This window comes from Capsicum annuum, chromosome 10, assembly GCF_002878395.1.
Source record: "Capsicum annuum cultivar UCD-10X-F1 chromosome 10, UCD10Xv1.1, whole genome shotgun sequence".
In the NCBI taxonomy this organism is placed as follows: domain Eukaryota; kingdom Viridiplantae; phylum Streptophyta; class Magnoliopsida; order Solanales; family Solanaceae; genus Capsicum; species Capsicum annuum.
The window spans coordinates 6,827,631-6,852,277 of record NC_061120.1 but is presented as its reverse complement, the minus strand read 5'-3'; the positions used below and the strand labels follow the sequence as shown (position 1 = coordinate 6,852,277).

The 24,647-nt window shown below is 32.7% G+C and overlaps 3 protein-coding genes across 3 annotated transcripts; 1 reads left to right on the top strand and 2 right to left on the bottom strand.

Annotated features, from left to right (window-relative positions):
- Nucleotides 1-175: 175 nt before the first annotated feature.
- On the bottom strand, nt 176-1,456 carry LOC107844911. Its single transcript, XM_016689234.2, has 2 exons — nt 989-1,456; nt 176-430 (listed from the first exon to the last, which is right to left on the bottom strand). Exons 1-2 carry the CDS (start codon nt 1,386-1,388, stop codon nt 312-314), a joined length of 519 nt encoding a protein of 172 aa, XP_016544720.2. The 5' UTR covers nt 1,389-1,456; the 3' UTR covers nt 176-311.
- A 4,006-nt stretch (nt 1,457-5,462) lies between these two features.
- Nucleotides 5,463-6,168, bottom strand: LOC107844122. The gene is made up of 2 exons (XM_016688615.1): nt 5,704-6,168; nt 5,463-5,468 (listed from the first exon to the last, which is right to left on the bottom strand). Exons 1-2 carry the CDS (start codon nt 6,166-6,168, stop codon nt 5,463-5,465), a joined length of 471 nt encoding a protein of 156 aa, XP_016544101.1.
- A 16,684-nt stretch (nt 6,169-22,852) lies between these two features.
- Nucleotides 22,853-24,103, top strand: LOC107845521 (signaling peptide TAXIMIN 1). The gene is made up of 2 exons (XM_016689885.2): nt 22,853-23,118; nt 23,794-24,103. The coding sequence occupies exons 1-2, from the start codon at nt 23,009-23,011 to the stop codon at nt 23,915-23,917; spliced, it is 234 nt and encodes a 77-aa protein (XP_016545371.2). The 5' UTR covers nt 22,853-23,008; the 3' UTR covers nt 23,918-24,103.
- The last annotated feature ends 544 nt before the right edge of the window (nt 24,104-24,647 follow it).

Sequence of the window (24,647 nt, the reverse complement as noted above, 5' to 3'; positions counted from 1 at the left end):
TCCCACAATGTATTGGGTTGATGTATATATCGGGTGCATGTAAGTTTTACCCCTTCCCCCCACACACAATATTCAATTGGAAGTTTAGATTGAAATAGCAAAGATCTAGCATTTTTTGTTTCCATAAAAAGCTTGCTAAATTAATGTCATGGATATTGAGTAAATCAAAAGGAAGTAATTAACTTCTCTAGTGCATTAATAGGAAGCACTAAAGTTTTATTCATTACACAACACAAGTACATAACTTAGAAAATCTCAAATTCAATACATAACATAATGTCATAAGACACATACTTTGTGGCCTTAAATTCTTAGAGCAAATTAATCCTTCTTCTTCTTAAGCTTTCTCTAGAGCTAGCAATATAATTGCCACCAATGGCGCAATGGTTGTTACCACAGCTTTTCATGCAAGCTCCAAACATCTCCTCATCTGCAAAATTAATCAGATAAATTAATGAGTTGCCCCTGTTTATATACGGATCCATTAATTTTATTGAGCCGCCCCTGTTTATACATTGTAGAAGATAAAATAAAGGGTAAACAATACAAATCACATTACTATAACGTACAATTAAAAAACAACACTGATACATCGTGTAGTTGCGGATACATTATAGACAAGTAACCCTCCAGACAGGGGCGGAGAGCGCCACCTAATGGTTAGGAAGTTCACCCAAACCCCCTTCGGCGGAAAATTATACTATTTATACAGGGTTAAAATTATTTTTTATGTATATATAATTGATGTTTGAACTCCCTTCGGCTAGTCCGTATGCCTACTTCTTTCGATTTTGAATCCCCTTAGTGAAAATTCTGGCCCCACCACTGCCTCCAATAGATGCAGGTGCATGTTAATTAAGACGTGCAGATACATAGTTAAGGTGTACGTCTGTTTAGTCTCAGATACATCGCATGCATGTATATTTCCGCGAGTATTAGGACATGCAAGTATCTGCTAGAAAGGCAAGAAGTGTTAGTGAGTTATTACCATTGAGAAATTGAGAACAAATTCCAAGAGAACATCCAACAGTGCAAACAGTAGTAGTACGGTCTGGAGTTTGAATGTCCTCATGAGTTACAAATGGTGAAAAGCAACCAATGAGGCACACAGCAAGGGATGGAACAGTTGTGGAATCTCTTGCACATTTTGCTGGACATGGTGTACCACAATCTGCAAGGCACTTAGCTACGTCCTCAGGTGTTTTGTTGTTAACTGCACATTGTATTGAACATGGTGTACCACAACCAATGAGGCAGTTAAGTAAGTTGTCTGGAGATCCTCCTTTAGCTGCACATCCTGCCAGACATGTTAATGTACCAGCCATAGCATTGTGCTCTGTCAAAACAACCATTGCAATGAACAACACTACAACAACTTTCATTGCCATTGACAGAGAGTTAGTTATTGTTCTTGTTTTTTTGGGTTGGTCTGAAAAATAAGCATGTCATAAGAAACTATTTATAGAGGAAACATATATCATTATACTCTTTTTAGATTATTATTATATATAAGATAAGATAATTTGTGTGATGGAGAATCAAGGGAGGAGCCACACCCTTATCCAAAAGTTGTCAACTGAGACTCGATCGACCTTCGAATTCGTTGGAAAATTATATTATATATATACTCTGGGGAGGAGCCACGCCCTTATATATCCAAAAGGTATCAACTGAGACTCGACCCTCGAATTCGTCCGAAAATTATATTACGTATATACTAGAGCCACACCCTTATCTAAAAGATATCAATTGAGAATCTGTCACGACTCAAAAACTAGGTCATAATGACACTTATCGCGGTCTAGCCTTAACAAGTAAGCCGATCACCCAAACTGATAAGATAATACAAATATCGATAATAACATAAACTCAAAACGAGACTTCTAGAATGAAGTCATGCCAATCACTAAATAAATACATAATAAACGGAAGTCTGAAAAAATAACATAAACCACCCAAAATCTGGTGTTATAATGTAAGAGCAAATCTAAATACAAATCTGAAACTAAAAGTACAAATTAAAGTCCATCTCTGATCCAAATAAAGACATAAGCAAGATAGAGTGAGGTTCGAAAATCCATCTTGAACACTAGAACGGTCCAGTGCCTCGAATATCATCAACAGTGGCAGACTAGGATTACTACTAAGGGGGTTCAAAAATTGAATAAATGAATATACGAACGAGCCGAAGAGGGTTCAACCTCTACTATATATACATAAAAAATTGTTTTAACCATGTTTAAATAATAGTATAATTTTTTATCGAAGGGGGTTCGGATGAACCCCTAAACCAAAGGTAGCTCCACCCCTGATCATCAACCAACAGCATGATCTCAATCTCCACATGTCGTATTTGTGCTAGGATCTGCGCCGAAAAGACACAGTAAGAATGAGTACGGGTCCACTTATACTCAGTTGGTATTATAGACCGACTGAGCAAAGTATGAAATAAAATAAGTAAAATATAGTATGAACGCGTCTCCACTTTTTCAAGTAAAGACGCATGAAAATATTTCAATATATCTTTAAGAAATTTCTAGGAAAAAATTTGTGAAAAAGAAAATTAATCATTTCAATTCTTTTTTTCTTAATTTAATTTCTTCATACGTAATTATTTTTTCTATTTTCTTTCTGATTGTTGTCTCCTTATTAATTATTGTTTTTGTTGATTACAATTATTGGATATATAACCTCACCCCCCCCCCCCCCAACTAAAATTAAAATCGTAAATGAGAAGTTTTTAAATCAAACTTATCTGAATAATTAAGATGTTGCCTCTAGATTAGAATATTGAATGATTAAGATTTTTTGTTTTTCAAAATTTGAATGGCACATAATTATTTATTTGTAAACATAATAAGTATAAAAATTAAATAGAAACTATTAACTGTCGAAAAATATAAAGTTAGTAAAATAAAATTATTATTTAGTTAAAAAAATAAATTATTATTTTTGCTATTGATGGTGGTGGTAATCAGGGGTGGACCCACGTGTAATTTTTGGGTGCTCCGACACCCACTAAACTCGACGTAGATTAGGTATAATTATATAAGAAACACAGAATAAATGGTACTCCCTCCGTCCCATTTTATGTGTCGCCATTTGACCGGGCACGAAGTTTAAGAAATAAGGGAGGACTTGGTAAAGTTTACCAAATTATTCTTTATCAAAAAATGTGTCAATATTTTTTTTTTTAATTAAGTGGGACCAATAAGGGTAAAAGGGTAATTATGCCTTTAAAAAGGTTGCCAAATAAGGAAAGGCGACACTTATTTTGGGACGGATTAAAAAGAAAATTATGACACATAATTTGGGACGGAGGGAGTATAATTTATTAAAAAACACCTAGAGAACAAACATATGATTGGGTGCAGTGGCTTGATGATGTGACTCTCATGTCCATCTTTTTCGGTTCGAATTCCTACAACTACGTACTATTTTTTATAAATTTTTTTAAGCACCCACAACCTTGAATTCCTGGATCCGCCACTGATAGTAATGGTTGGTGTAAGACACTAGTAATGATAGTAGTAATAATTGTGATGATGGACACAGGTGTAGGTAACGAATGTTGTAATGACTGACGTTGTGGTGATGATTGATAGTAGTGGGGTGGTTATAATATTGATAAAGTTGATAAACGCTAGTAGTTGCTTATGGATCGATGATAGTTGGCGATGATGATAATTGTGATAATACAGATGGTTGACGATAGAAATTGCCTATTGCGGCGTTGGAGGTAGCAACGGAGGTGACGACAATGACGATAATGTTAAATATAATTATACTAATAAAAATGGTATAGATATAATGACTGACAATAATATTACAACATAAAATAGTAATGAAAGTTATCAACATAAATATACTTTAATTATATTATAATGTTGTTCAAAATCTTACTAATGAAAATCTATACAAATAAATAAATAAATCTTAAAATAATAATACACACACTAGCCTATGAATGGTGAAAATAGTTACAAACAGACAAAATAAATATCAGCTTTGGGATATGCAATCAATCATTTTTACTCTTTTTTTTTTACTTTTTTACTTTAAATAATATTATCTGATATTATGGGAAAGTGCAATTGTAAATGGAGCCAAATTCAACATGGGTTTTTCTGTTACAAAAAAACAATGTCAGACTGATTGGTCAATTAAGTTTTTATTTTTAAATTTCTTTAGGACCATTCTTGATAGACCATAAAAAAAATAACCATCTAATCCAATTAATTTTAAATCACAAATTAATATTGTCTTTATAACTTAAGTGTTACCTAATTATTAGTTAGTTATGACAACTTGTTGTTTTGGATATGGGTGATGATTGTACGGTAAAAATTAATAATAAAGGTGACTGATAGTGGTGATAAGTGACGAAAGTGTGCTAGTGATGTATAATCTAGTTTGTCTGGTGATGTAGATGATTGGCGAGCATGACTAATAATAGTGGTGAAAATGATTGGTGGTTTGATAATAGTAGTTAATAATCGCGGAGATGATTGATAATGACAAATTGGAAAGTAATTATACTCTCTCTCACTTTTTTAATTACGTTATTCTCTCTTCCTATTAATATACATAACATAGCCGATATATACTTTGCATTCTTTTTATATGTTGGGATTTTTGTAATATGTTTAGAGAGTTGAGATTTTTTATAATATTGAAAACATAAGTTATGTATTTGTGTAATTTTTAGATAAAATAAAGCCAAATAACATAAATTTCAATAGTTTGAAGCTTAAACCCGATGTTTTGCATAATTAATCAAAATCTCGATTTTGGGGCTATCAAGATATATAATTAGCTCCCGATACATTCAACGAAAATTCATTTTTTCCATTGTAAAGATACATAATTAGCTCTGATATATTTTTTCGATTTTGAATTTGTTGAGATACATAATACATTCAACGAAAATACATTTTTTTCCTTTATAAAAGGTTTATAATTAGCTCCCGATACATCCGACGAAAATATAAAATTATTTGAAACTTTTATAATTACTTTGTAAGGATTAAAATTTATATAAATATGATAAGTTAAGGTGTACATTTATACTTTTTTTTTTTTTTTCATGAAATAAATATGTTCCTCGTTACTTAGTATATTGCTACTTGCATATGTAAGATGGATACCAGATTTTTTGCACAATTACACTGTTTAGGAGAAGCATTGATTCATTACTGAAAAAATTGATAATTGACATATTATAACAAGTTACATTTCATCAAAAATGAACTTTTTTTTTTACAATCAACGTATATAAATTCATACTGAAGTGGAATGATATTTATCACGGGGTATTTGTGTTTAATTCTCTTCTAAGGCAAAATACTTAGGTAATGTTTAATTTCTTATATATTAAAAAAAAAAAAAAAATGGTAACACTGTAAATATTACCATTGACGAACAGAACAACACCAAGAACAAACTAAAGAGCCGTCTACCAGTTATTCCTGTATCAGGGAATATAAGCAAGGCCTCAAGAAAACTGCTAATTACATGTAAATTCTATGCATGAGTCCACTACATTTAAGAAGTTTCCTATAGTGACAACGCCAGACTTTTCTTTAAGGGGGTTCAGAAGTAAATATATGGATTAGTCGAAGGGGGTTCAAAAAAAATATTTTTGAGCATATAAAAATAGTATAATTTTCCGACGAAGGGGTGACAAGGTATAGTTAATCTAACAAAAAGTTCTTGCTTTATCTGAGTGATGACCCTCTCCGTATGTGCACTTTGTCCTTGAAAAATCCTTCTGTTACGAGCTCTCCATGTGTGGTAAATCAATGCCCCCCATACTGCTGCTACAATATTCTTCTGAAAGCATTTCCAATGTTGCCTTTGAATACTATCAAAGACTTGTTGCACATTCCCTTGCAGCAGATGAATTCCAAGCCAATCCAACAATGCTTGCCTAATAGTTTTGAACCAGCAGCACTCAGCAAACAAGTGTTTGGCAGTTTCAATCACTGATGAAGTACATAAACAGCATGTCGCATCGTCTACTTGAATGTTGAGCTTGATTAGTCCACTTTTAGTAAGTAATCTCTCTTTAGTTGCTAACCATGCAATAAACCTATGCTTTGGTTGAGATATTGAGTTCAAAATTAAGTTAGCAGACACCAATCTCCTTTGAGTTCCCAGCAGAGCCATGTAGCTACTCGTTATTTAATATCTCCCTCCACCCGTAAGATTGTACTGTCCTTGAGTATACCAAGATGACATTTCACCCTTTAACGAATTCAGCTTCTTCCAGTACCAACTACAGTTTTGAGGTTGTCTATGTTTCCAGAAAGTTGGGTCAGCTTTTATATAAATGTCATGCACCCATTTCACCCACAACAAAGCTTTATCCACCACAATCTGCCATATTAGTTTACCAACAGCAGCCAAATTCCAGAGTCTGTTGCCTTTGATACTCAACCCACCATTACACTTAGGCATACAGACTAGATCCCACACCACTAAATTGATCTTTCTCTTCTCCTCATTACCTCCCCATAAGAATCGTTTGCACCCGTTATCTACCTCATTCAATACACTCTGAGGTAAAACAAATACTGCAGTCTAAAAATTAAAGGTAGAAAATAATACCAAGTTGAGAATTTGCAATCTCCCTGCATAAGATAACTGTTTGGCATACCCAGTCCTTATCCTACTTGTGATCTTGTCTATCAGCTCATTACAATCTATCTTACTCCACTTCTTGGGGGACAAAGGAAGCCCAAGATACCTGATTGGAAAAACCCCTATTGAGAATCTAGTGTTTTCCAAAATTGCATCTCTCTCATCATACTTTATTCCAGCCATAAAGATGCTAGATTTCTCCAAATTTACTACTAACCCTGAGGTAGAACTAAAATGATTGAGAGCTTCCATCACTCTTGTTACAGACTTCAAGTCCCCTTTACAGAATATCATGAGATCATCAGCAAATACTAAGTGAGTCAGTCTCAAATCTTTACACATAGGATGAAACCTAAAGTCCGGAAAATCACTCATGCTCTTCAAAGTCCTTGATAAGTATTCCATGATCAAGACAAAAAACAAAGGAGAGATTGGATCTCCTTGCCTTAAGCCTCTCTTACCTGGGAAGTAACCATAACCCTCACCATTAACTTTGACAGTAAAGTGAAGAGAAGTTACACAAGTCATAATGATATGCACAAAATCAAAGGGAAATTCATAGCCTACTAGCACCTCCTGTAAGAACTCCCAATTCACCATATCATAGGCTTTCCGTAAATCTACTTCATCAAACATCGAGGTGAGGTCTTTCTGTTATAGTGCCTTAACAAATAATCTTGTTTACTGTCTCCTTTAGTCTAACACATATCATCTTGGAAATAGTTTTGTAAAGGACATTACAACAAACAATAGGTTTGAATTGTGCAGCAAACTCAGGATCAACAACTTTTGGAATAAAGGCAATATTTGTAGCATTTAGTTGCTGTAACAGCTGGCTAGTCCTAAAAACTGAAGTATGCCTTTAGTTATATCAGTCCCTATAACACTACAAGCAGTCTTAAAAAACCCACTACTATAGCCATCTGTCCCAGGACTCTTGTTAATATCAATAAGGAACAAATTTGTCTTAACCTCATTTTCAACGTAAGGGGCTAGTAGTGCTCTTTTCTGCATCTCAGACAATGTAGGCCTTTGTCTAATAAAACTGATAAAAGCACTAGTTCTGTGGCTGACCTTCTGACCAAGAAGTTCTTTATAGTAACTAACAAACACTTCAACAATATTATCAGGGTCTCTCTGCCAATCACCCTGCCCATCTTTGACTTGAGTTATTGACTGCAACAACTTCTTATGCTTAATAACAACATGAAAATGACTAGTATTGTCGTCTCCTATTTTAATCCATCTTGTTTTAGCCCTTTGCTGTAAGAAACTTTCTACAAGGAAGGAGCTTCTTTTGAACTTCAAATATTTCTCTCTTTCAACTCTCCGTAACATCTGACACTGAGGATTGAGTTGTAGTAAGGATTGTGCTTTAAACAATTCCTCTCTATCTTTCTTTACCTCAACTTCAATATTCCGGAATGTTGCTTATTTAGTAGTTTCAACTCATTCTTCAATAGTTTTAACTTCCTTACTATCAAAAACATAAGATACCCATCAATTGATCTCTCCCAGCCACCTCTCACCACTTCATGAAATCCGGGTGGTAAGTCCAGGTATTGCAAAACATAAATGATCTCCTCTTTGGTAGTCTATCATCAGAACAGGAGATTTTGATAGCGCAATGATCACTAATACCCTCAAGAAGGTATATAGCATTGTAACTAGGCATCTGATTCAACCAAACACTGTTAATAAAAATTCGATCAATTTTTGAATAAACTCTCTAATTGTTTCCTTTATCACTCCATGTATACTTGTTTCCTTGATGAGGGTTCTAGCAAACCACAACCATCCACACGATCATGAAAATTAATACTACCAAGCCTATCATCACTATGGAGAATAGAGTTAAAATCCCCCATTACTAGCCAAGGTTTTGTACATGTGCTCAATGATGTCAAGGTAGTCCATAAGTCCTTCCTTTCTTCTTTAGTGTTGAAGGCCAGTTACCTGGAAGTTCAAATTCAGTGGGATAAAAACTACATCGCAAGTGATAGTTTGAGCAGTAGAACTGATATGCAACACCTTGTACAGGTCAGGCCTCCATATCATCAAGATCCTCCCATTATAATGGATATCAAGGTTGGTTAGAAAGAATCCAATCTCCAAACACCTTTCTCATAATTTCATCAACCTTATTCCTCTTTATATTTGCTTCTAAAAGACCAACAAAATTTGCCTTTTCCTTATTACACATCAGCTTTACTTCCTGCTGTTTATTGGGTACATTCCAACAAATGAGATTAACCATTCCCTGAAGAGTGAGTAGGTGGTTCAACCATCTGAGCAGTGACCTGTGGCACTCTACTTCGATTTTGAGGAGTGATTCAAATAGTTCCTATAGGTGTAGACTTACCTTGAATTTGTCCAGTCTGAATCTTTCCTGTCTCAGTCTCAGTCTGGACTCTCTCGGTCACAGTCTGAATCTTCTCATCCTCATTCACCTGAACTTGTTTGCCTTGTTGTTGTGGCTCAGTACCTTGCTTAACATCCACTTGACCCTACACATTTGGTACCACTTTTTTAGCCGGATGCTTCTTCCTACAATTGTCCTCAGAATGGCTATATTTACTGCAATGTTTGCATAAAATCGGCTTCCAATCTTTTGCCTCACTAGCTGACCTTTTTCATTTCTAAAGATGACAACATCTGGTAAAACAGAATCCAAAGCCACCTGTACTGTTATAAACCAAACGGGAGAGCTCAACCCAAAAGACTAGTCTAAGATGTGGAGAACTCATTTGGTATACAACCCCATTAGCATTTCTCTATTTTTTCAATGTGGGATAATTGGTTCATAACAATCGCTTCCGCTTGAGAACCAACGACCTCGTTGGTCACGGCTGGCACCCCTCTTGGGTCAAGGCCACCACTCTGAATCGCGGCTCCACGCGTGGATCGATCCTCATTGGTCACGGCTGGCACCCCTCTTGGGTCCAGGCCACCACTCCTGGCACGCCGAGTTACAGCCCAACGCGTGAGACTCTCAATAAAAGCACCAATGTTATAAACCAAACGGGAGAGTCCAACCCAAAAGACTAGTCGTGGAAAACCCATTTGGTATACAACCCCATTAGCATTTCTCTATTTTTTCAACGCGGGACAATTGTTCTTTTCAGTAGATTGATCAACCATGAGTGGTTTACCCACTAAGCTCCCTATCCTGCTCAAACCTCTTGGACTCCAATACTTGAAATCTAATCCAGGGAATTTCACCCAAATTGGCACTGTTAACAGCTCCTCCCTCTTAAATTCCATATCTGGACACCATGCTTTCACAATGAACAACTTGTTATCAAAATGGTAAATACCCCCTCTATCACTGCATCCTTGCCCTCTGTATCATCAAATCGAACTAAGAATATCCCATTCCGTAGCATAGAAATCTTGTTAATCCTATGTTTAGCCCACAATCTCTGTATAAAACCTTGCATTACAACAAACGAACGGTATAACATAGCAGACAACTCAGTTATAATATTTACATTGATTTTTTATTTTTAAAAAAAATAAAACTAACTGTACCTAACACATATATTGGATGAAAATGGTAAGAATTTAATAAAATAGTCAAAGTAGGTACAAATTAACCGAACATCACGACCAAAAATTACTAAAATCTTAGTGAAAACACAATAGTAAAATATTGAAATGAATCAAAATCACCAAAAGTTTGCAATCTCAACTGAAATGAAACTTTTTTTTTTTAATTAGTGGAATAAAAGAAAGCACTATGCTCTGTTCTTTTTTCACAAATTAAGAATAAACCAATAATTAGTGGAGCTTTGATCCCATATAGAAGGAGTACACACGTGGAAGAGTGGATTGGACAGCTAATTTTTGCACGTTAATAATCATCCGATCGAGTCAGAATTTTCACTAGAGATTCAAAAGGGAAAAGGGTCAAATTTGTTTCTTTATTTTGAAAAATTATCTAAATATACATCATAATTTAGGATTAAATTTACCGCTAGAGGTGTCAAGTAGGTCGGGTCGGGACAACCTGAAACCGGCCTGTTAAAATTAATCGGGTTGTGGGTCGGGCTGGATCCGGGTTGGGGTTAAGTGGGTCAGGCCGAGCTCAACAGTAAAAATTTCAAAAACCACTCTAACCCGGCCCACTTAGCTCAACCCAGTCAAACCTGATTAAAAATAAGGTCAAAAATTTTTTAAAAAAAAACTTTTTTTCAATATACATAATATATACCCACTTATATACATTTTAAATATGTTAAACAATATATATATATACTATATATATAGTATATACTATATTAGAATTTAAAAAATAGATACACATATACACAATTACACATATATACGCACCATTCAATATATACGACTATACGTACTACTTTAAATAAAATATATACTACAATACATATATATATTACAACATATATAAGTGTATATATATATATTATAGAGTTATATACTAATTTATAAAACATATGCGCGTGTATACATTAAATATGCACGTCTATAGAAGATATATACACAAATATACGCATCATTCAATATATATGTACTACTTTAAGTAAAACATATACTACAATATATATATATATATTATATACACTACAATATATATACAATTTATAAAACATATACACATGTATACATTAAATATACATATCTATTGAAGATATATACACAAATATACAAAACATATGCTACTTAATATAATAAATTATTAATAATACTTGCTAGTAAATTAAATATTAGAAGTAAATTTTAAATTTAAACTAGAAATTCAATTTAAATCGTTAAATGACAAAAATTATAAAGTAAGGACTAAGGAGTGAATGAATGTTCAATTTTATTGATTGCGAATTGCGAAATGATCCAAAATTTATAATTTACATGAATGAAAAATCTACAAATTATGCATGATTTTTTCCAACTCATTCATGTTAATATTAACGGGAACTTGCATAGGATAGTCAAAGTCAACGAGGGCAAAACCATGCATTGGATTTGATTCTACTGAGTTCTCCCATGAAGACATAATTTCTTCAGGTTTCAGCTCGTCGCTCGACTCCGGTTTCATTCCTTGATTTCTTATTTCCACTCTGATCCAATCTCTGAGGCAAACTAGAACATTCATTGCATTGCTTCACAATGAGTGTTGGTTGTCTCCAAGCTGCTGCCGTCCCTGACTAAAGGCGCTCTCTGATGCAACGGTTGACATTGGAACATTCAAGATATCTCTTGCTAATCTTGAAAGCACAGGATATTATGTTTTATTACTCCTCCACCAATCCAACGTGTTGATCCGTCGTCTGCGATCCTCTGGCGGCGATCGAAGATAATATTTTAGCTCTTCCCGATAACTTGAGGTATAATTTCTCTCATTAATACTGTTCCAACAAGGTAAATCATAAAAAGAATCAAGAAAAACACTATGTGCCGGCCTTTTAGAAGATGATGGCTCCTCGGGAGGATGAGAAGCGACAGTTAGAGTGATATTTGTAGGTACGGCTAAGTCAAATAAATCAGCATAGTGATTATATAATTTTTCTATGTATTTCATTTGCATCACTCATAGCCGTCCACAAATCATGTTGTACTTGTTCAGATTCAGAATCATTGTTAGTATTTATTTCTAAATTAGCATAAATAATACTACTAAAGTGGCACATAGTATTATATTTCATGCACGAATTTAACATATCACCAACCAAGTAAATAGGGAGAATCGGAAAAAAATATTTTTAAAATTTACTAAACATGGCACCAACAACTTCTTTATAACCATCTTTATTTTTATATTCTTTAAGCAAACTAAAAATATCGGCTATATATCCCAAATATTACAAACAGTAGGATAATACGCACCGAAAAATTCAACCGTAGCTACATAAATTTTTCTAAAAACTTAACAAGATCATTAATTACAACCCAATCAGAATCATGTAGCATGCAATCAGCAGAATCAGTAAATGAACCGCACTGTTGGTTAAAAGCTAGTGTAATAGGAACTCTATATTTATAACAAGTTTTTAAAAAATCATATATAGAATTCTATCTAATATCAATTTCCTCACGCATCAATATCGGTGTAAGTCTATTTTCTTGACATTTAATTTTAAATTCTCTAATTCTTTTTCTTCGATTATTTTCTTGAATAAAACAAACAGCAAAACGAATTTTTTCAATATAAAGCTCAAAAAATTCAAGACCATCTTTTACAATTAAATTATATATATGACATGCACACTTAATATGAAAATTTCAGGCAACGACGGAGATAGCTTAGATTTTAATTTTTTTATAGCATTCTTGTTGTTAGAAGTATTATCAAAAGCAATACATAAGATTTTATTTTCGATACCATAAAATCCGGCAACTTTAACAATAGAATCAACAATAAAATCTCGAATATGTTTACGGTCTTCATCATATAAAAAAGTAAGAATACGTTTTTGAATCACAAAATTACTATCCATCCAGTGACAAGTAACGGTTAAATAATCATTTTTATTTACAGCACGACCAAGATCAGAAGTTAGGGACAATCTACATTGAATATTTTTTAACAATGTTGATAAATAAAAATAATATTATGAATGAAGTCTAAAAATATCAGATCGACAAGTACTTCTAGGAACATCATTAAACATGGGATTATAAATTACTTGAATATAATGAATAAAGGCATCAGAAGAAGGAAAACAACCCACAACTACCATTTTAATTATTTTTTCTCGGTCCCTCAATTTATTATACTTCTTCATTACCTAACCAGTTGCTGGGTCCATTCTAGTTTGCGTTGGCCCATCAACATCCACATCACCTCGTGCAATTTCTAACTCTCTTTTGTGATCATCACCTATATGTCTCATTAACGTACCCGTACCCCCTTGTTTGCCTCCGCTTTTATGCTTATATATTTGTTGACAAATATTGCATTGCACCTCAGTATCTGATATACGTTCAAAAAATTATCATGCAATACTAGTTGTTTTACGAGGTCTTGGGGCACGGGGAGGACGGGAAAACAGATTAACCGATTCAGATCTAACGTTAGCATTTCCTACTACGGGTGTCTTATCAATATTTCCATCATCTTCGTCTAAATTAACCGCATCTACTTCATTTTCTTCTTTTATACCGTGATTTTTTTGAGCTTCTACATAATCCATATCGTGAGCACCTACACCTATTTCTTCCTCAAAAGGTGTACCAAGCGGTACCGGAGGCGAAGACACACGAGTATATCTACTGCTTGAAGTACCTCTACCACTAGTAATTCATTTTTTACTACCACTACCGCTTCCGGAATAAAAAAATTTAACACCTTTAGTAGCGAGATTTCTTAATTTGTCCATAGTATAAACTAAATTAAACTAAAAAAAAATAAAATACACAAATATAATAAAATTAAATATTCAACAATTAATACAATAAATAAAAATTAAACGTAAGAGATGGAACGACAATACCAAATTTTGGAAGTATTCGAAGGTTGCGAATTTAGAAACTTTCACTCGTACTTTGTAAACGCAAAATTAAAAAATTAAAGTGAGCACTTTAGGAAATTAAATATATTGAATATTTGAGAATTGAGATTTGAGAAAGTGAAAAATTGTGTGAAAAATGATTTGAAGGTGTAGGGTATTTATAGTTTTTTTTGGGATTAAAAAATTATTTTAAAAGTAAATTTTTTTCTTTTTTAATTAATGGGCCCAAACTAGCCGTTGGGCCAATGGTTAATTTGGCCCAAAATCCAAAATTTTCAAAAAAAAAAAAATAATAAATCTGGGCCGGTTAACCGGAGGGCCTAGACCGGGTTTAGTCCGGCCCGGTTAACGGGGCCCAAATGAAAAAAAATGATCCGGTACCCGGTACCCTAAAGCCCTTGGGCTTACCTGGCCGGATCAAACCAGACTGGTTTCTTTAGTTGGGCCGGTTCGGGTCATCCCGACCCACTTGACACCCTTAATTTAACCTTATTATTATAGTTTGAGGTCAAAGTTATCCATTTGAAAAATTGGCTAAATATACCCTTCTGCGGCATTGTCGCTTGGGTGCCATGGACCAAATGAGCGGCATGGACCACTTGGCAGCCATAGGCGGCTTTAGCGCCATGGACCTTTTGGGCGCCCTTGTCCGCTTGGACGGCATGGTCAACATAAGCGACATGTGCCGCTCAATCGCTATGAGTGGCTCGGGTGGCAGTGATCGGTGGGGCCGTTGGAACCGTTTAGCAAGTCAATCGAGCGAAATGGCGCAAACAATCCATTTTTTGTGACTTTTGATGGGTGTTTAACCCATGATTCGCGAAGTAGGCTCAGGGATTGGGTCATTTTGCAAGTCAAATAGGCGAAACAGTGCGAATATTTCATTTTTTGCAATTTTCGATGGGTCTTAGCCCAAGGTTCGCGAGATAAGCTCGGGGATCAATCCCGAACCCGATTTGGGGCAAAAATCGACCAGTAGGCCCGAGTTGCACCTACATATTCAGATCAGTAGAATGCAGTAACTTATATACGTTAAAATATTTCATGATGTCAATTATATAATTATTGGACTTTGTTATATTACTTATTTTTCAACTATTGTATATTCCTTGCTTAATTAACTTTTCACATTCTTTGATTCAGTGGTTCTATCACGAATTATTTATCAAAATGTACCTCGAAATTAATGAGTTAATTGTCATGACGAAACTCTATGGACAAATTAAGTGTCATGTGCATTTTGACAATTATATTCAAATAATTTGGTTTAGTTAGCTTCGAAATATGTTCTCATATATAGTTGGTGATAGTTTGATAGGAAAGCACGCACCTAATAATTTGATTATAAAACTAACAAAAAATTGATATTCATAGTATGTTTTTGATCTTTAACTATATTTTTGTTTTTAAATGTGAAACTTTCAAATAAAGTTATAACATAAGTATATTTTTACCATTAACTCTTTCGATTAAACTTTTACAACAAAATGGGAGGGTGGAATCGTACTTCCTCCGTCCATCTTTATTTATTCATGTTACTAAAAATTAATAGATGTTTACAATATTTGTTCATGGACAGTTTATCCATTTGTGTTTATTTTATTCTTAGTATTAAATATTATTCATTAACCAATGTATTTTCAAAGGTCAAACACATCGATAAACTCCTCAACTTAACACGATCTTTTACTTTGGCATTTTAAGTGAGCGTTGTTCACTTTTGGCACCTCAAATAGCATACGGATGTATCATTTGGCACTTTTTGCTACGTATCATGAACGTATGTTACACACATTTTAAGCGCATTTTCAAGGAAGTTTTCATAATTTTCCATCTTTCTTCCTCACTCTTTCATCCAATAATTTTTCACCATTTTTTAACTTTCCTTAACACAACTGATTTTCACTTCATTAACACAATATTAGGTTTTCACTCTTTTCTGATTCATTAGTGTGTAATTGAACTGTTCTCTGTTGAAATTGTAAGGAGACTTGCATTTTTTTGCAGTTTTATAAAGCTCAATCCATGAAGAAAAATTGAAAATCAAACAAAATTGATGAAGAAAAAAGGGCAAATCGATGAAAAGAATTAAAAAATGAAGTTAAATTTATGAAGAAAAATTAAAAATCAAGAAAAATTGATGAATGCAAAACATGAGATAGAGTTTGAAGAAAAATTCAAGAATGATGGTGATTATAAAGATATGTGAAAGAATACAATTTTGTTGGAGTATGTAAATTCGACATTACAAGTACAAACAAAAGTTGTATCCCAAAATATCTATACATCAACATCAATGACTCCTGTGAATTCTTTTACACTCCAGGAACTAAAATTTGCTTAGGTCAGTGAGAGTTACAAAGGGTGTATAGAGGACCAGAGGGAGGGGAAGTGGGGGGTGGGAGGGGCTGCCAAATAGAGAAGATGACTTGGGTGGGGGTTTGTTGGGATGGGTGGGTGGGTGGTGGTAGAGAATGACTTTGGGGTTTTCCGGGGGAGGGGGAGGTCTACCAAATAAACTTAAATAATTTTATAGTTAGTTGCTACTCCCTTCGTCTTAAATTATGTGTCGTTATTTTCTTTTTATTCGTCCCAAAAAGAACGTCGTCTTATCTTCATTGGTAAGTTTTTAAAAACAAAATTATAATTTTACCTTAAGTAGTCCCACTTGATTTTAAATACTACTACTTCTTTTTTTATTTGTTTTTTCAATTAAAAGTGGTCCCACTTAATTTTAAATACTATTACTCCTTTCTTTAAGAAGAGTAATTTTGTAACTATAACTAAGGGTGCTAAGTGGGCCGGTTCCGAGTTAATTTATCCAGGTTGTCGGTCGAATCGAGTCCAGGTTGGGGTTAAGTGGGCCGGATAAATTCGGGCTCAACAGTAAAATTTAAAAAAAATAGCCCTAATCTGGCCCACTTAATCCAATTCGGTCAAATCCACCTAAATTCGATTAAAAATTCGATCAGATCTGGTCAAAAAAAAAAATTCAATGTACACTATATATACCCACCTATATACATTTTAAATATGTTAAACAATATATATACACTATATATATAGTATATACTACATTAGAATTTAAAAAATAGGTGCACATATACACAATTACAAGTATCTACGCAACATTCAATGTATATGAACTACTTTAACGTTTAAATAAAATATACTACAATATATATATATATATATAGTTATAGTTATAGTTATAGTTATATACTAATTTATAAAAAATATACACATGTATACGTTAAATATAGACGTCTATAGAAGATATATACATATATATACTCACCATTCAATGTATATGTACTATTTTAAATAAAATATATACTACAATATATATATATATATATATATATATATATATATACACACACACACACAATTTATAAAATATATACATCTATAGAAGATATATACACAAATTTACAAAACATATGCTACTTCATATAATAAATTAATAATACTTGGTAGTAAATTAATAATATATTAGAAGTAGGTATTTAATTTAAACTAAAAATTCAATTTAAATCACTAAATGAAAAAAATTACAAAGTAAGGACTAAGGAGTGAATTAATGTTGAATTTTATTGATTGCGAAATGATCCAAAATTTATAATTTACATGAATGAAAAATCTACAAATTATGCATTATTTTTTCCAACTCATTGGTGTTAATATTAACGGAAACTTGCATATGATAGTCAAAGTCAACGGGGGCAAAATCATGTATTGGACTTTATTCTGCTGAGTTATCCCGTGAAGACATAATTTCTTCAAGTTTCTACTCGTCGTTCGGCTCCGGTTCCGTTCCTTGGTTTCTTCTTTCCGTTCTAATCCATTCTCTAAGGCAAACTAGAACATTCATTGCATTACTTCCCAATGAGTGTCGGTTGTCTCCAAGCTGTTGTCATCCCTGACCAAAGACGCTCTCTGATGCAACGGTTGACATTGGAACATTCAAGATATCTCTAGCTAATCTTGAAAGTACGTGATATTGTGTTTCAATACTCCTCCACCAATCCAACGTGTTGATCCGTCGTTTATGATCTTCTGGCGGCGATCGAAGATAATATTTCAGCTCTTCCCGATAAGTTGATGTGTAAGTCACTCATCAACACTGTTCCAACAAGGTAAATCATAAAAGCAATCAGGACAATCACTATGTGCCGACCTTTTAGAAGATGATACTCATCGGGAGGATAAGGAGCGACAGTTGAAGTGATATTTGTAGGTACGGTTAAATCAACTAAATCAGTATAGTGATTATATAATTTTTCTATGTATTCATTCGCATCACCCATAACCGTCCACAAATCAGGTTGTACATGTTCAGAATCATTGTTAGTATTTATTTCTAAGTTAGCATAAATAATAGTACTAAAGTGTCACACAATATTATATTTCATGCACGGATTTAGCATAGCACCAACCAAGTAAATAGGGAGAATCGGGAAAAAATATTTTTTAAATTTAGTAAACATGACACCAATAACTTCTTTATAACCTTCTTTATTTTTATATTCTTTGAGCAAACCAGAAATATCTGTTATATATGCCAAAATACTACAAACGGTGGGATAATAAACATTGAAAAATTCAACCGTAGCTACATAAATTTTTTCTAAAAACTTAACAAGATTATTAATTACAACCCAATCAGAATCATGTAGCATGCAATCAGGAGAATCAACAAATGAACCGCAATGTTGGTTAAAAGCTAGTGTAATAGGAACTCTATATTTATAACAAGTTTTTAAAAAATCATACGTAGAATTTCATCTAATATCAATTTCCTCAGGCATCAATATCGGTGTAAGTCTATTTTCTTGACATTTAACTTTAAATTCTCTAATTCTCGATCTATGATTATTTTCTTGAATAAAACCAATAGCAAGACGGATTTTTTCAATATGAAACTCAAAAAACTCAAGACCATATTTTACAATTAGATTATATATATGAATGCACACTTAATATGAAAAAATTCAGGCAACGGCAGAGATAGCTTAGATTTTAACTTTTTTATAGCAGTCTTGTTGTTAGAAGCATTATCAAAAGCAATATATAAGATTTTATTTTCGATACCATAAAATCCGGCAACTTTAACAATAGAATCAACAATAAAATCTCCAGTATGTTTACGATCTTCATCATATAAAAAAGCAGAATACATTTTTGCATCACAAAATTACTATCCATCCAGTGATAAGTAATGGTTAAATAATCATTTTTATTTACAGCACGACCAAGATCAGAAGTTAGGGACAATGTACATTGAATATTTTTTAACAATGTTGATAAATAAAGATAATATTGTGAATGAAGTCTAAAAATATCAGACCGACAAGTACTTCTAGGAATATCATTAAACATAGAATCATAAATTGCTTGAATATAATGAATAAAGACATCAGAAGAAGAAAAACTGAAAGGCAAACAACCCACAACTACCATTTTAGCTATTTCTTTTCGGTCCCTCAATTTATTATACTTCTTCGTTACCTGACCGGTTGCTAGGTCCATTCTAATTTGCGTTGGCCTACCAACATCCTCAACACCTCGTGCAGTATTTAACTCTCTTTTGTGATCATCACCTATATGTCTCATTAACGTACCCGTACCCCCTTGCTTGCCTCCGTTTTTATGCTTATATATTTATTGACAAATATTGCATTACACCTCAGTATCTGATATATGTTCAAAAAATGGCCATGTAATACTAGTTGTTTTACGAGGTCTTGGGGCACGGGGAGGACGGAAAGGGAGATTACCTGATTTAGATCTAACGTTACTGCGGGCGTCTCACCAATATTTTCATCATCGTCTCACCAATATTTTCATCATCTTTGTCTAAATTAATCGCATCTACTTCATTTTCTTCTTCTATACCGTAATTTTTCTGAGTTTCTACATAATCCATATCGTGAGCACCTACACCTATTTCTTCCTCAAAAGGTGTACCAAGCGGTACCGGAGGCGAAGACACACAGGTATATCTACTACTTGAAGTGCCTCTACCGCTAGTAATTTGCTTTTTACTACCGCTACTGCTTCTGGGATAAAATTTTTTAAAACCTTTAGTAGCGAAGTTTCTTAATTTATCCATAATATAAGTTAAACTAAAAAAATTCAAAATACACAAATATAATAAAATTAAATATTCAATAATTAATACAATAAATAAAAATTAAACTTAAGAGATGGAACGACAATTCCAAATTTTGAAAGTATCCAAAGGTTACGACTTTAGAAACTTTCACTCGTACTTTGTAATCGTAAAATTAAAAAATTAAAGTGAGCACTTTAGGAAATTAAATATATTGAATATTTGAGAATTGAGAATTGAGAATTGAGATTTGAGAGAGTAAAAAATTGTGTGAAAAATAATTTGAAGGTGTAAGGTATTTATAGAATTCTTTTTTGGGATTAAAAAATATTATAAATGAAAAAAAAATCTTTTAATAAATGGGCCCAAAAAAAACGGCTATATAGCCGTTGGCCAACGACTAGTTTGACCCAAATATCAAAATAAATAATAATAAAAAAACTTATCCTGGCCGGGTTAACCGGGCCCAATCAAAAAATTTAATCGACCCGGGACCCAGTACCCTACAGCTCATGGGCTGATCGAGCCGGGTCAAATCGGGCCGATTTTATTAAGTGGACCGGTTCGGGCCAGGTTGGGCTGGGTCAACTCGGCCCATTTGACAGGTTTAACTATAACAAAGTCAATACTTATTTTTTAAATATTGTGTCTGATCAAATGACAACACATAATTTGAGACGGAGGGAGTATATGTTAGTAATTAATTGGCTAATTTGTCATATGCTTTTATCTTTTAATTTAATTATGGATATATTAATGAGTTAGATAATTAAAATAAGCTGGTATAATTTAATTGGTCAATTAATCCACGTAAGAAATAATTGTAGCACGCGTGTGAGGATTTACAGCAAATTGAGCAAAAAAGTATCAAAATGACAGATACTGATTATGGTGCCTAAAATGAACATCGTTCACTTGAAGTGCCAAATTAAAATATCATATCAAGTTGAGAATTTGTCGATGTGTTTAACCATTTTCAAAACATATAATGTATGTATTGAGTTATATTTAAAGGTTAATATAATAAAATTATTCTTATTATTTTGTATTTTTAAAAATATATATTAAGTTAATAATAATAATAAATATTATTAGTGATGAGATAATATATTATAAATAGATGATAAGTAAATAACCATCACTTTCACGTAAGGATAAAGCAAATAAACGTGTCCAATATTCTTTTCCTCTTATCAAAATAACATCCACACACTTTATACTAAAATATTAATATAATTCGAATCTATTACTATTATTAATTATTATGTGCTACAGACGGTTTTGCATACAAAGAGAAATTCCATTCTTCTTCGGATATTAATTCTCCACAAGAAAAAGACTTAAAATAGTAGAAACTCAAGATTCCAGCATCAATTAGTTAAGTATGAAATTTGCAAAAATATCATACTTTAAATGTATTTTCGATCATTATCAAAAAAAAATAAAAAAAATTAACGTATAAAATTAACTTTCCTCGAAATATATTTTTTTGAATATACTTTTTATCATTACTGGGATTAAACTTTTACCAAAAATAGGACATAGAGTAATAAATTTAGGGGTTGTTTGGTTGGAAATAAGTTATTCGAGAATTAGTAATTTAATCCTTAAGAAGGGAGAAAAATAATACTTATTACAACTTCGGAATTTTGACCCAATCAAATCTGCAATAAACTATCTTTAAATTAATTCTGAAATTAGTTATCCCTTATACCTTCTACCAAATGACCCTTGGAGAGATCAGCTGGTTTAGTTTGGTACCGGCGACTAACTTTAGAATAAGCTTATTTCATATTTGGTTGGGATAAAATGCATTAGATAACACATCCCTAACAGTGTTACATAACACCAATACTTATCTTTACTATACTAAACTACGTAGAATCACTACACTTTTTTAATAATTACCTAAACCTCTTTTTCTAAAATAGGCGGATACATCCACAAATTCATAAATAATTTTAATTATGTATCTCCCTTTGATCTAATTAAGGTACTATGTATCTCGATCAAATAGTTTCATAAATTGATGTATCTTAGTCATTAAAATTATGTATCTCGACCTCAAAATAATGTATTCGGATGCTAATTAAATTTCCAAGCAAAAATGAATTAATTATCTGTTATATTCTTAAATTCAAAATTATGTATCTCAATTTTAAAATTATGTATCCGAATGCTAATTATGTATTTGAAAATAATAAAATAAGAAATTATTTATAATTTAAGAGAAAATGCTCAGTTTTCATCTTGAACTATACACGAAATTGTTGAGATACACCCAAACTTTGGGAGAGTCAGTGAATCAACACACTGAAGTTCTATGTAGGCACACGTATGAGCCACGTAGGCACTAAGGTTGCAAAAAATACAGTTTTAATTAATCCAGGAGTAATAGGACCCTCTCAAAGTTTGGATATATCTCAGCAATTTTGTGCATAGTTTAGAGCGGAAACAGAGCATTTCTCCATAATTTAAAAAAAAATAGAAGTAATTAGAAATAATCTTATTGAGATTTATGTAAATTTTAGTATTTTGATCACTTAGGTGAAATAGCTAATTTCTAAATGAAGCATCACTTTCACATAAAGCAAATGAACGTGTCCAGTCTTCTTTCTATCCACTCATATACATACACACACACTCTTCCTCTTTTGACTAAAATATCATTAAAATCAGAATCTATTGCTATAAATAGTTTATATGTAGAAAATTGCATATACAAGTTCCATTCTTCTTCACAATAGTAAATCCAAATTTTCAGCAGCAAAAATAGCGAATAATGTGTTGTGGAGATGGTGGATGTAGGCCATTGGCCTTTCTATTAGGTCTTCCTTTTGCTCTGCTTTCGTTGCTCGTCTCTATCGTTGGCGTAATCATATGGATCGTCGGGTTCGTTCTATGTCTTAATTTATGTGATACTTTTCAATTATTTGAACTTTTAAGTTAAAATTAGAGCCTGTTTATCTAAGCTTTCACAATTTATTTATTTTGAAAAAAAAAAAGAAAAAGAAAAATACTTTTGATATGTAGGCATTTTTAGGTGTAGGTTTCAAATATTTTTCAGTTTTGAAAATTTATGGAATTGATGATAAAGTTTTGTAAAGAATATTTTTTGAAATAATAGTTCAAGCTTGAATTTACTTAAATACAACTTAATTGAGAATAGATTATAAGTTGTTTTTCAAATTTGAACTACAATATTTAAAGTTGGACTTGGAATATTCATGAATAAACACTGATTTTCAAAAAAGAGTGCATGATTTTATGGCCAAACAAATCGTTATATATTTTTTTCCCGCAGAAGTTTGGCCAAACACCTTTAACTTTCTAAAATAAATATTTTTTGAAAGAGAAAAGCGAACACTCTTGATATTTAAATAAAAGTTATATGAAAAAATATTACAAGTTATAATTTCTTTTCACGATAAAAAAGAAAAATATTTTGAAATATTGATCAATTCACATAATTTGATTATGAAAAAGAAGAAATATGTCACAATGTAATTTTTACTAGTGGAATTGTTGATTTTTTTTTTCTTATATATATGTGAAATGTATGTACAGGTTGACATTGAGTTGCATATGTCCATGCTGTCTCTGTGTGACTGTGTTGGTTGAATTGGCATTGGAGTTGATAAAAGCACCAATTCATGTTATGGAATGGTTCACTGATCAAATACCTTGTTAGACACTTTTTTTTTTTTTTTTTTTTAATTTTCATTTCTCTTATTATATGATTCTAAGTGATTATTATGTTGTCAAATACTATTGTGTATGCTTTGCTTAATTATGAGTTGTCACATCCTTTGATTTGATGGTTATTCAGTTTAGTGAAATCTAGTAACTTATATAAATGTGAGGTGGTCTTCTGGAATAGGTATACTACTAATCGATTCTTTGATAGTTTTTGATCGAATACAACCTAAGAAGAGTTGTACGCCTACATAACTTACCTCTCAGGCTAAGGAAGGAAAGCCTCATATCTATGTAGTTCTCGACCCCTATTTATACAGTTCCTAACAGGTTCCTTTGTGGCTCTTCGCTCCAGCCCTGAAGTACTCGGTGAGCCCAATCTGTTTAACGTGAACCCTCCGTTAGATAGAATAAAAAGAAAGTGGTGTAGAAAGCCGATCTGGTTTGTTAGTTCTTCTTTGCAGTTACTCTGGGTATTTTTGGTGGAACCAACATTTGCGATGAATCAGTTCAGTAGAATCGAATAGCTTATATACGTGTACTTTGTTGGTAAGTTGCTCGGACTTTCCAAAAATATTGCCGCACCTGTATCGGATCCTTCAAAAATACATTGTTTTTTAAGGATCCGGCACACATTTGTAGATATTTTTGAAGAGTCCGAGCAACTTAGCTTTGTTGTATCACTCAGTTTCCAAATATGATATTGCTTTGCTTTTTTCAAATAT

What these genes read in the sequence shown, in the direction of transcription:
- LOC107844911 (XM_016689234.2), bottom strand. Translation starts at nt 1,388, where the DNA reads ATGGCAATGAAAGTTGTTGTAGTGTTGTTCATTGCAATGGTTGTTTTG. An exon ending in TTGTTCTCAATTTCTCAATG is followed by an intron (nt 431 to 988) that starts GTAATAACTCAC and finishes TTAATTTTGCAG; the next exon opens with ATGAGGAGATGTTTGGAGCT.
- LOC107844122 (XM_016688615.1), bottom strand. Translation starts at nt 6,168, where the DNA reads ATGGCTCTGCTGGGAACTCAAAGGAGATTGGTGTCTGCTAACTTAATT.
- LOC107845521 (XM_016689885.2), top strand. Translation starts at nt 23,009, where the DNA reads ATGTGTTGTGGAGATGGTGGATGTAGGCCATTGGCCTTTCTATTAGGT. An exon ending in GTAATCATATGGATCGTCGG is followed by an intron (nt 23,119 to 23,793) that starts GTTCGTTCTATG and finishes ATGTATGTACAG; the next exon opens with GTTGACATTGAGTTGCATAT.